This window comes from Muscardinus avellanarius, assembly GCF_963383645.1.
Source record: "Muscardinus avellanarius genome assembly, chromosome: 18".
NCBI lineage: Eukaryota > Metazoa > Chordata > Mammalia > Rodentia > Gliridae > Muscardinus > Muscardinus avellanarius.
Genome location: NC_137804.1, coordinates 5,799,217 through 5,811,989, shown reverse-complemented (window position 1 = coordinate 5,811,989; position 12,773 = coordinate 5,799,217). Strand labels below are relative to the sequence as shown.

General features: G+C 54.1%; 1 protein-coding gene across 5 annotated transcripts in view; it reads right to left on the bottom strand.

Annotated features, from left to right (window-relative positions):
* TRAK1 (trafficking kinesin protein 1) overlaps positions 1-12,773 on the bottom strand; it is a gene marked incomplete at both ends in the record, with an annotated part of 112,480 nt that overhangs the window by 9,849 nt on the left and 89,858 nt on the right. For 3 of the 5 annotated variants that reach the window (XM_080715647.1, XM_080715650.1, XM_080715649.1), the window contains 2 exons: positions 4,019-4,237; positions 10,902-11,197. In XM_080715647.1, coding sequence (XP_080571773.1) covers positions 4,019-4,237; positions 10,902-11,197 — 515 coding nt within the window. The remainder of the gene's footprint in view (positions 1-4,018; positions 4,238-10,901; positions 11,198-12,773) is intronic. The other 2 variants (XM_080715648.1, XM_080715651.1) reach the window with 1 other exon arrangement.

Below are 12,773 nucleotides of genomic sequence, written 5' to 3'. Positions count from 1 at the left end.
TCCTACGGTGCGTCCCACCCAACCTTGACGGCTCTGTGCACCCACGAGAGACCCTACACTGGAGAAGGGCCGGGTGCAGGTGCCCCTGGTCAGCAGCCCACGTGGGAGCCTTGGGAATCAGATGGAGAGGTGTTCCCTCGAATCAGAGAGTGGACTCAGCGTCCAGCCACCAGCCTCGGGGAGACTCTGAGAAGGAACTTCCCTACGCCAGGACAACGCCAAGACAGAAGGGCCGTGACGGCGCGCCCCTGCCTCCCGGGGGCCTCTGATGTCAGCAGAGGTCGCTGTTGATGTGATAAGCTGTATTTCTTCCATACAACTTCTTGAAGACGCACCTAGTGGTGCTTCTTGGAGCTTCCTAGACCCACCTGCTGCCTGTCAGGATGGCGGAGGGACCCAGAGCAAGACAGGGCACTGGTTGGTGAGGGCGCAGAGTTGATCTGGCTGGCCTCTGGCCTGCGCAGGAGTACCCTGGCTCCTCTCCTCCAAGAGATGTTCTGAGCCCTCTTCCGAACAGAATGTGGAGCCACGCACCAAGGAGGGCGCCGACAAGCCCACTCTGGGTCTGAGCCTCTGGTGGCCAGATGATGCAGATGTAGGCTAGTAGTCAAGGTCTGTTTGACCAAGAGTGACCTTTGCCCTCTGTACTGACTTTAGAACCTCAGCCCCAATTATCACACGCCTGCAGGGTCACCACCCGACAAGATGCCTGGGTCTCCATCAGCCAGTTTCAGGGTGCTCCCCCACATATAATGAGCCCCGTGGGCAGCATTTCAACCTGACCTCCAACTCCTTCCATAGCTGTTGCTCTAATCCCACCGTTCTTTTACCTTAGATCAAGGAATCTAAGATAATTCAACTGGAATTAATCAGCCAACCACTGACTGAGCTGTGTGACCCTGACCCCAACCCTAACCACGTGCAGGCTCCTCTCCACACATAAGACTCTAAAACATAGGATACTTCTGCCAGGCATGCTGGTGGGTGCATGCCTGTAATCTCAGGCTGGGACAGGAGGATTGCAGATTCAAGGCTGGCCTTGGCACCTTAGTGAGACCCTGTTTCAAAATAAAAAATAAAATGGGGCTAGGGTGTAGCTCAGAGACAGAATGCCTCTGGGGTCCATCCCCAGTACCACAAAAGTAAATAAAATAAAATAAAATAAAATAAAACAAAATAAAATAAAACAAAATAAGATAAAACATAGAATACTGACAAGGGCATAATACCGACTGTTTCCAACCAGATGTGCTTTCTACGTGAATTAAAACATAAAACACGTCACTGAAGTAAAGTAAAACTATAATCTAAAAGTTGTTTTAAAACAATACATTTTAATCATCTAGATTATTTACAATACAATCACATGGAATCATCCTTTTTCAGACATGGGGTTTTTAAAAATCATCAAATGATGCTTCAAGCAATACATTAACATATCAATATATATTTTTTATTGCTCAAAACCTTTTCTTTCCCCAGTGGACAGAGGCTCTAAACCAAAGTGCCTGATGTACAAGTCTTTCCAGACTCCCCCCTATCACATCGGTAAGAACAAAGGTTAATCACCTGTCTGCAAAGTTTCTCCCTAGGGAATCTTCCCAGACAGACAGCAGGTCCCAGGACTGCGCCGAAGTGCGCGTGAGGGAACTGGAGTCGGTTCCGAACCAGCTCGGCACAGGTAAGGAGACGGATGCCCGGCCTAGCCCTGAGGCTTGGCTGTCTGCCCAGACTCCCCGGGGATGCACGGGAGCCGCTCCGGGCTGATTTATTTAAAGAAGGGAACACTTCTTACACTCCTCACATCCAAATGGTTGTCACTCCCCACAGAGGAGGAAAAGCATCAAATCACTGAGCACCTATCTCCCCACACGAAGAGACAAGTGTCGCCTAGAAAACTTGCTTTACATGGACCTCACTATGATGTACAATTTTGGTGCATGAATAAAGTAATTAAAAAAAAAAGAACTCTGGGTTAGCTAAACAATGAGCCCTTTCCTAAATTACCTTGTGCAAACCAGATTATCCCTTTCTGACCACACACCTTGAACCTGGACCTCCTCAAATATAGTTTCTGGGATGGATGTGCTGGGGGTTTCAGCAAGGAAGGGAGAGGAAGAGAGGAGAAGGAAGAGCGGCCACTGCCTATGGTACATGCTCAGGGCTCGGGTCCTCAGAACGGGTCCTCTCTCCCCCTCTGTCCACCAAGATGTGATAAGCGTGGTTCCTTCTCTATAACGTCTTGAAGATGAGCCTAGTGGTGTTTCTTGGAGCTTTCTAAGTCCACCTGTTACCTTCAGCACAGTGGATGCCTGCCATCCGGATGGCCACTGGGTACAACAGCTGGGTTAACACCGCAGCCAGCCGCCCTTTCTTGAGCGTGTAGATTCGAAATAATAAATGTTTTTAATCCTGACAAGCTTCATCTGTTTACTTAGCTGCTTAAAAAAATCAAACCATAAATAAATCCAAGTGCTGAATAATTCTTTTTACCTATGACTCCTCTAAAAAGAAAGAAAAAGAAAGAAAGAAAGAAAGAAAGAAAGAAAGAAAGAAAGAGAGAAAGAAAGAGAGAAAGAAAGAAAGATAGATTGTTCCCTTGGGCCGCAGGTGTCTGAAACCAGCCAGAGGATGGAGACACTCTAGGGGACCCCAGCTCTGTCCTGCCCTGTATTTTGTGGGGAGAGTTTGGGCCTTGGCAAATCAAAGTTACAAAACCCAGAGATGAACGCCTTTTCTTCAAATGTGGTGTCTCGGAATGCCGTAAGAGACCACCCAGGGGGTCCCTCTTTTTCTGGGCCCCCTCCTGCCCTAAAAGCTCCTCGTCTTCTCGGCAGAAGCCAGGCGGGCAAGGTGTACCATCTGGGACACAATGCCACGGCTCTTAGGGACCTCAGGACAAAGCTCTGTATCCCCGTGGCAGTCCCGCAACCCATAGCCAAACCTTCACAACTGGCACAGGGGTGGGACCCCGAGCGCTGTCCTAGACTCATCTAGCATCTTCCATCAGGAAAAGCCGTAATGACGTTCTGTTAGGACTTATTTGGTTAATGGCTTTTTTTTTTTAATCCCACTTTGAACAAAGGTAGGAGCTAGACAAAAAAAGCCCAGGTATACACCTTCACTAAATTTAGGAAAGTCAACAGGCTGAGCATCAAGTGTTGTCTGAACTCCTGAACCTTTTCTGGGCTTCTTATTATTTTTATTTTTATTTATTTACTTTTTTTTTGCGGTACTGGGGATGGAACCCAGGGCATTCTACCTCCGAGCTACACCCCCAGTCCTATTTTTTAGTATTTTTATGTTTTGAAACAGGGTCTCTCTGAGTTGCGAAGAGCCTCACTAAGTAGCTGAGGCTGTCCGCGAACTACGATCCTCCGGTCTCAGCCTCCCGAATGCTGGGATTACAAGCGTGCGCCACCACGCCCGGCCCTCTTTCTATTTATTTTAAGGCGTACAGGTAACAGATTCTTTCATTAGCCTTCAGAATGACCCAGCACCCATCATTTCGCCTGGAACTACCGAGCTTAGCTGAGTCCAGCTTGGAAATCCCTGGGGCATTCTAGAATCTGCCTGAGACCCGGGGGTGATGTCCGCAACAGGAAGAAGTATGCTGGTGTCCTTGGGACCCGGGGACCCACTGTTTTTTAGCAGCCTCTCCTGCTCCCGCCTTGGGAGCCCTGCTGGGCCACGCGCCTCCAAGAGGGGCAGGGGCTACACCCACTGGTTACAAAAAGGAGGCTCGGCTCCTGGGAATGCCGTCACCGTCACCCACACAGACGAGCGGAAGCTACAGACAGAGAGGCATTACGGATGGTGCCCGGGACAGAGGTGAGGACGGCCCAAAACTCTGCCTCCGGTAAAGGTGCCAGGTTTACAGGACTTAGTGCGGTGCCCTCACCAGACCCCTCCTCCTCCTCCTCGGCTGGCGGCTCCTGCATCTCCTCGGGGGAAGTCTGAGGCCGGCTCGGGGAACTTCTGCTGCCTGAGACAGTCACGCGTGCGCGGGACCTCTCACCTGAGGTCTCTGGGTGCTGAACTGGCGTGGAGGTAGCTAGGCCCGGGAGGGAAATGTGGTCACCTGTATCGTCTTCTTCAAAGTCGTTAAGGCAGTACACTTCATCCAGGTCAACGTCCAGCGTCCGGAAGCCCTTGGTGACCACACCGGGCCGGGGGTCCAAGATGCCCCCGAGGTGAGGCTGGGCTAACTGCTGCCAGTGGTGGAGGGTGGCAGAACCTGGGCGAGAAAAGAGGGAGGGGCAGGAGAGGGAGGGTTAGCATGGCGTCCAAGGGCATGGCTGGCATCCCCCTCCAAGGCTCCACCCACCATGCCCAGAGGGGCACCAATTTAAGGAACAAATGTCATTTTGGTTTTGTTTTCCTGGTGCTAGGGACTGAACCCAAGGCACTCTACCTCCAAGCTGGCTACACCCCCAGCCCTTTTAATATTTTGTTTGAAACAGGGTCTTGCTAAGTTGCTCAGGGTCTCGTAAATTGTTGAAGCTGGCCTTGAACCTGTGATCCTCCTGTCTCAGCCTTCCAGGGCTGGGATTAAAGGCGGGGATCACCGCGCCTGGCTCAGCCCTGTTTAATTTTTATTTTGATACCGTCTTGCTAAGCGGCCCAGGCTGGCCTTGGCCTGGCCATCCTCCTGCCTTAACCTCTTGAGTTGCCGGGATCACATATTTGCCACCACGCCTGGCTCCAACAGTCACTTTTCAAAGTAAAATGCCACACCATGTCAGGGATGTTTCGTGGCCAAGTCTTTATTTTAATCAACCAATGCCAAGTGCCACCTTCAACACACTATCATTTTACAAATTCAAGAGGGGAATACTAGCAAGATAAACACAGGAGGTGGGTAACATGTACCAACTGTAGACCAAATGCAGACCACTGGGAACAGGGAGGACACAAGCTTAGGGAAAATGAGACTATGTCTAACCCACTGCAGGACCCACGCAAGGGAAAAGCAAAGTGAAATTAAAGAGGCACCCGGAGACAGCGGGAGGAACGACCGCCACCCCCTTGACTTGGGTTTTCTAAATCCTGCCAGCAAAAGCAAACTCGAGAGGCTGCGGGGCCAGGGAGGGGAACTGGGTCGCGCAGGTATCATTTCAGAACACGGTGAGTCCACACAGAGGTCTGAAGCAGAGGTGCCTATCTCCTATGTGACACCAGACCCCGAGACTCAGATGACACGGACCAAGGTCTGTAACGACACCGGAGCGTGTCCCCGAGGACCTGGGGTGTCGCGGGTGCTGAACGAGGGGAAATGTTCCAAGGCCAAGCATCTCAGGAGACCTGGGTTCAGGAGTGTATCTGCGGAGCAGCATCTCAGAACCTCTAATGTATGGGGTGTCCTGAGCTTCCGCTGGGCACACCTCACTTGAAACCAACGCTTGTTCTCGTGGCCTGGGAGGCCGGGAGTTCTAGTTCCATCTACAGATAAGGGTGTCATCTAGACTCACAGCCACACAGATAGACACCCTATGCTCAAGATAGATCCTCAGGTGCCGGAGCAGAGCCACTCCACAGCTGCCACACAGGGCTACTTGTAGCGTGGGCAAGAATCCCTCCCGGCGGCCAAGGGTGCCCAGGGCCAGCCACTCGGGAGGTCAAGATGAAAGAGAAGGGAAAGACAGAAGGCTGCCGGGATGGGGTGGCGCTGGGGGCAGTCCCAGGCCCTCTGCCTCCTCTGCTACCCATCCCAGCCAGATTGCCTCGGGAAGAACCGTGCAAGGGGGCCATTTCAAGCCACCGAAAAGAAAAATGTTTTCACACCCTGCAAACTACTAGCTGAAAGCATTCCTAGACGCCCTCTTAACAGCCTCCCCCAGGCTGCCGTCTGCACGGGCACACAGCCACCTAGTTAACCCGCATCGGCTGCATGTAAATAAAAAAATATTCCAAAGGCAAAAATAGAAAAAAGATACTCAATGGCTGAATATAACAAAGAGGGGGTATCCCACAGCTGTGTGAACACCAAGAGCCACTGTCCTCAACCTGGGAGGATCTTGCCCCGGGGTTGGGGGGGGGGGAAGACAGCTGGGTTATACAAGCTTAGAGGAAGAGGGTGCTCCTGCCACCTAGTGGCAGAGGCCAGGGGCGCCGAACATCCCCCCTGTGCAGGACAGCCCCATAGAGGGTACCAGCCCCACAGGAGAGAGCCCTGTGCCAGAGCCATGGTTCTTCAGGCTCGGTCCTTTTGAGAAGTTGAAGGATTCCACAGACCTAACGGAGCTCACGCAGCAGTACCACCGCGCAAACATGGCCAAGATGCGCGGGATTCCCAAGTGTTAGTTGCCACGGCACCCATATGAGCCGCTCACACCCAGCGCACCTTGGTGTTTTTTTACAGACCTTTGTAGAAACCCGTATGCTTCACCTGTAGCACACTGATCCACTTCTCCAAGACTCTAAGGTACATCTTGGCACTCACACCACGGTAGGGAAACGAAGGGGGTCCCTGAAGTCACACAGAGCCAGGGCTCAGAGACAAAGGCCAGGTGCTTCCAGGAACCTTACAGCGCCCCCTCGCGCACCCCCGGTTGCAGGCTGAGAATAAGCCAGAACACCAGCATCTGGCCAGGAACCCGGCTGCGTGGGCAGCGGCTGCCCAGTGAAAGGTCAACAGGACAGCTTCTAGGAGGGTGTTGGGGCCACCGGGGGCCCTGCACTCCTCCCTGGGGTGGCTTCCCTGCCAGCCCGGGACCCCTCCCCACTGCCCACATGCTCGCTGGCCACAGAAGCACCGGGAGAAGTCTTAAGCCCTTGTCATGCGCAGCTCAGGACTGCACATGTGAATCTTAAAGGATGATGGGAAATTCCCAGTACATGTCCCCATCATCTGTACCCTTGGAAGGGAAGCTGAGAACCACAGTCAGGGGACCCCAGCTCCCCGGCCTTCTTGAGGGCTCTCAGGAGGCCAACAGTCCACTGGGAAGGGGAGGCTGGAGGTCTGTGCTTGGAAAGAGTTCCATGGGCCTTGACCCTCCATCTGCTGAGCAGGTGACCCCTCTCCTGCCCCCCCACTCACGGATGGGCCGCAGACACGAGGCTGCCAAGGGCCTGCTGTTTGCAATTAAGGAGGCTACAGAAATGCGTGCGCAATCTGCACCCCCTAAAACTGCAGAGTCAAGGAAATTCAGTCTGATTCCAACCGAAAGAGTGGGCTAAAAGGTGCATGGTACCTTGATCCTGACCCCACCCCGAGCCCCGCACGTCCCGCAACTCACATAAGACCAGCTCACCTTTGCTGAGAACTTAGTGCCCTCCTGAGAGGTCTCTCTTGATCATGTGTTTAATTTTCATGTAATCCTGCTGCTGTCTCTGTTTTATAGACGAGGACACTGAGCACGGGGAGATAATGGAACTTGAGTGGCCCATCTGGGCGGAAACCGAGGCCACGGTACTGTCTGTTCCCTTAACTCGGCACACTGCTCCCAGAGTCTAGCCAGTAACGCCCCAGCATGGGTGTCTTAGTCCCCACGCGGGTGCCTTCAATTCTGTGGGAGTGACTCCTGGCAAAGTCTACCTCCAGCCCCACTGCGTGATTCCAGTCCTGCCAGGCCGTGGGACTCACAGACCTTCTACTACTGAATGCATCTGAAGCCCTACGGGCATTTGCCCAGCCCAGCACCTGGGCCCCTTCCCACCTCCCCAATGGCCACGTCCATGGGCCCTACTGGAATAGAGCCCATCTCCCAGTGCCTGACATCCTTCCTTTGACACAAAGGGGCGCGTGGATTAAGAAGTAGATGTACATCCCATCTTGCTCAGAGCTGAGCCCAAGCTGCCCCGAGCCGTTGCTCAGCTCGCCGCCCTGCCGGGCTGTCTATACTCCTCCAACACAGAGCAAGAGAGTTACTGCAGCTAGCCACCTCCACACCAAGCCGACCCATGGCCCGCGAACTGTTCCTGCCCAGGTGCTCACGGCTGGGGACAGGTTGTGGCAAAGAAGAGATGATCCCGTGTTCCCAGCTGCCACCAAGATAAAGCTCCACAGAACCAGGGTGTGGGCAGCAGGGAGGATGTAATTACGGCCACTGCCCTTTCCCTCTGCCTGGCTGCCTGCCTTCCACACCCCGCCGGCGGAGCTAGAATGTTCACGTCATCAAAGGAGAAGAAAACCGATCCCCTCCTGCCAGAGGACCGGCAGGGCTTCGGAGTCGCAGTGAAGCCTGCAGGGTACACACAGCTCCGAAGTGTGTGCTTTTCCCAGTTACGTGTTGACTTGTTCGTGCCGAGATACTATCTCCCTTATAGTTAATCAGAGAAGACAGAAAGGGAACAGCGTGTACTTCAGTCTTTAACACAGGCCTCCCTGTCCTTTTCTCTCTCTCTCTCGTCCTCCACCCGCTTAAAACGCGGGGAATGAAGAGCTAAGAGTGCACCTCACTCAGCCCTTCTGGCTGATGCACTGAGCAGATGGCAAGATTAATGCGCAGGGAGACGGGCTGTCTGCTACGTCCTCAGCCAGCATTCTCCAGGGGCCTCAGTCCAGGTACCTACGCCTGGGCTGCTGGGACCTACCAGCTTCTCCCTGGGCCAATGGGAACAGGTGATGTTACAGTGTGAGCCAGCGCCATGCGGGTCTGGGTCTCGACACTGGTAACTCGGCCCTTCAGGCCTGAACAGTGGGAATGGGGGTGAGTTTGAGGTGGCCACGCTTTAATAAGCCCCGGTGGTGCCAGGCATAACACAGAACACACCCTCTTCACCACAATCTGGACAGTTTGAAACCTGTTTCATGAATAAGAGATATAGCCCCAAAAGTGGGGTGACCTAACCAACACCATAGTTAGGGGTGCAGAACTTAGAGACAGGTAGACTTCCGTGTCACAAACCACTTTATCTGCAGGAATGCAGGAAATAATGGTGGAGGAGGAGGAAGAAAGGAAATATTGTTTGCGTATTAAACAACTATGAAATCAGAGAACTAAAAAAAGGGATGAAAGAATTGACTACATCCTGAGGATATGCCTAAGGCTCTTCTGATAAGATGTGCCCTGTGTGTGGGGGGGGGGCGGGCTGGGGATTGAACGCAGGGGCATTCTATCTCTGAGCTACACGCTCAGCCCTATTTTATTATTTATTTTGAAACAGGGTCTTCAAAGGTTACTGAAGACCTCGCTAAGTTGTTGAAGCTGGCCCTGAACCTGTGATCCTCCTGTCTTGGCCTCTCAAGTACTGTGATAATAGACATGTGCCACCATGAAAAGCTCAAGATGTGCTTTTCATGGTTGTAATTTAACTTTCTGGAGAGGAGGGCATTATAGAGGAAATTCATCCCAGAAATGAAGAGGGCTATTTTTTTCTCTCATTCTATTAACTTATTATAAAACTATTGTTAGACTTGGTCAAAATAAATTTTTAAAAATCTCATCCTGCCATATGCTTGGAAGATGAATCCAAACACCTACTCTTAGATGGTGTAATGAAATACAGTAAAATATAGAAAGACAAGACGGAGTTGACAAAGTCCAATGATCTCTGACAGATAAAGGGGGGAAGAAAAGAAAGGCAGAAAGTAAAACTGAAGGTACGGATGATTTTATTGAAAGAAAAACAGATGTCACTGCTGCAAATAATAAAACAAGCACCAAGCATACAACTAAATAAACAAAAAAGAATGTGCACTCCTCTTCTGAAATCTAGGAAGGACCTAAATTATACCATTTAAAAATAACCACGAAGCCAGGCGTGGTGGCGCACGCTTGTAATCCCCGCACTTGGGAGGCTGAGACAGGAGGATCACACGGGTTCAAAACTTAGTGAGGCTTTCAGCAACTTAGTGAGACCCTGTTTCCAAATAAAATATAAAAAAGGTCTGGGAGTATAGCCTGGAGGTAGAAAGCCTCTGGGTTCCACCCCCAGTACCACCAAAAAAAAAAAAAAAAAAAAAAAAAAACCAAAAAAACACAAAGACAGAAAAACAGTCTGTCCTCTCCCTTCCTTTGGAAAATACATGAGTTGTCACGTCTTGGGTCATTAACAGGTATAACCTCACCTTACAGCTATGTCCTCCCTGGACAGGGGCAGCACTGCAAAATTAATGGTGTTTTGTTGAGACGCAGGGCACAGACATGTACATAGTTCAAAAGTAACATGTCAGTGGTATTAAAGCTTCATGGCGGGTTGCAACTAGATGAAAATATCTAAAATATATTTATCAGGTGGTGGTAAAAAGTGAAGTTGAGAAATACTGACTTACAAGGATTCTGGCTTGGCTTTGCATAGGAAACATAGCAGAGAATTCTAAAACACCTTCTCAAACTCACATAGGTTTCAATACTTAAAAAAAAAAAAGGAAAACTATCACACTTGGTGGTTCTTGGCAAGGTGGCAGCAGATGAGGAAATATATTTTTTAATATCCAAGGCAAAAAAATAAAAGAAAGAAAGAAAGAAAAAGGGTGAGTTTCCCCATGCATTTTAGCACCTGAGGAGTTTTGAAACTACAAAGTAATCTGCCCTAGAAAAAGGTAGCTTAAATTGGGGCCTATACAACGGGCCTCGGCTACCTCCGCCCTCTCCACCTGCGGACCCGGGAGCCTCTCTCCGCACCTGCACCTGCTCCGGCCGCAGCAAGCCGCGCCCTGTGTACACCTGAGCCGAGACCCTGCAGCCCGCACTCCCTCGACCCCGGTCGACTCGCACAGACCTCCCTCCCGCTGTCGCACGACTCGGGGGGCCCTGGCACCCCACGTCTGCCTCTCCCAAAGGAGGGCACCGCGCCCCTGGGCCAGCCGGCTCAGCGGAACTCCAGCCAGCAGCGCGGGAGGCTGTCGCGGAAGAAGAAGGAGTGTGCCAGGCGGCGGGGCCCGGCGCGCTGGTGGATCAGCGCCCACAGCGCGTCCCCCAGCACCGCGGACAGCGGCCGCGGGCCCCGGCGGTCACCTTCCAGCGGCTTCACGATCTGCAGCTTCTCGGGCAGGTAGGAGCGGCTGCTGAAGGACATGCCCGAGAAGGAGAAGCCGGTGAGCTCGGAGCAGCGCGAGTTCGAGCCCAGCGACAGCACGCTCCCGCTGGGCGTGTCGGCCAGCTCCCGCAGCTTGCGCTCCTGCTCCTCCTCGAAGAACCTGCGCTCCGACAGGTAGTTCTCCCTCCGCAGCGACAGCCGCCGCAGCGCCGTCTCCAGGTCGTGCGAGCCCGGCGTGCCCGGCGTGCCCGGCTTCTTGCCGCGCTCCTCCTGCCTGCAAGGAGACTGCCGTGAGCAGAGGAGCTGCGCAGCGGCCGGGAGGACTGCGGGGAGGACGGCCTGGAAGACAGCAGGGGGGGACGGCCGGGAGGACAGCAGGGGGGACGACCGGGAGGATGGCCGGGAGGCAGCAGGGAAGGACAGCGGGGAGGACGGCCGGGAGGATGGCTGGGAGGCAGCAGGGGAGGACAGTGGGGAGGATGGCCGGGAGGATGGCTGGGAGGCAGCAGGGGAGGACAGTGGGGAGGACAGCGGGGAGGACAGCAAGGAGGACAGCAGAGGAGGACGGCCGGGAGGACAGCAGGGGGGACAACCGGGAGGACTGCGGGGAGGACAGCAGGGGGGACGGCCAGGAGGACTGTGGGGAGGACGGACGGGAGGACAGCAGGGAAGCAGGGAGGACAGCCGGGAGGACAGCGGGGAGGATGGCCAGGAGGATGGCTGGGAGGCAGCAGGGGAGGACAGCGGGGAGGACAGCGGGGAGGACAGCAAGGAGGACAGCAGGGGAGGATGGCCGGGAGGACTGCGGGGAGGACCCCGGGAGGACAGCAGGGGGGCGGCCAGGAGGACTGTGGGGAGGACGGCCGGGAGGACAGCAGGGAAGCAGGGAGGACGGCCAGGAGGACAGCAGGGAGGACGGCCGGGAGGATGGCTGGGAGGCAGCAGGGGAGGACAGTGGGGAGGACAGCAAGGAGGACATCAGGGGAGGACAGCCGGGAGGACGGCCGAGAGGACAGCAGGGAGGACAGCGGGGAGAATGAGCGGGAGGATGGCCGGGAGGACAGCGGGGAGGCCGACCGGGAGGACAGCAGGGGAGGATGGCTGGGAGGACGGCAAGGAGGACGATCAGGAGGATGTCAAGGAGGATGGCCAGGAGGACAGCTGGGAGGACAGCAGGGGAGGACGACTTGGAGGACGGCTTGGAAGACAGCAGGGGAGGACAGCTGGGAGGACAGCAGGGAGGATGGCTGGGAGGACAGCAGGGGAGGACGGCCAGGAAGGTTAGCAGGGAAGGTCATGCCAGGGCAGCAATTAAAGAGGGAAGCCACAGAGGTCAGCCCAGGGAGGATGGCCAGGGAGGTGGGCTGAGGAGGACAGCCAAGGGAGGACTGTTGGGCAGGACAGCCCAGGAGGACAGCTTCGAGGCAGTCAGGTTGGGGAGGACTACTGGAGGACTCCAGAGGGCAGTTCTGGGAGGACAGCCTGGGGAGGGAACTTCAGGGAGGGCAGTTTGAGGATTATTATTCTGGAGAGGACATCCCAGGGAGGACCACTCTGGGGTTGCAACTCTGGGGAGTGCAGCTCCAGGAGACTAGCCTGGGGAGGACTGCTCTGGTGAGGACGGCCTGGTGATGCTAGCAAACACGACACTGGTCTTCATGTCTCCTCCAGGGAGGACAGCCAGGGAGGACAGCTGCATGACAGCATCTTAGGGAGTACAGGCTGGGGAGGAGGGGTAGGGAGCAAAGCTCCCCAGGCATCCTCCACATGCTGTGCACAGGGCTGAGGACACCGAGGCAAGGTCTGTGTTTTCCAGACGGTTCTCACTGCCTCCTCCTGGGCTTCTGGGC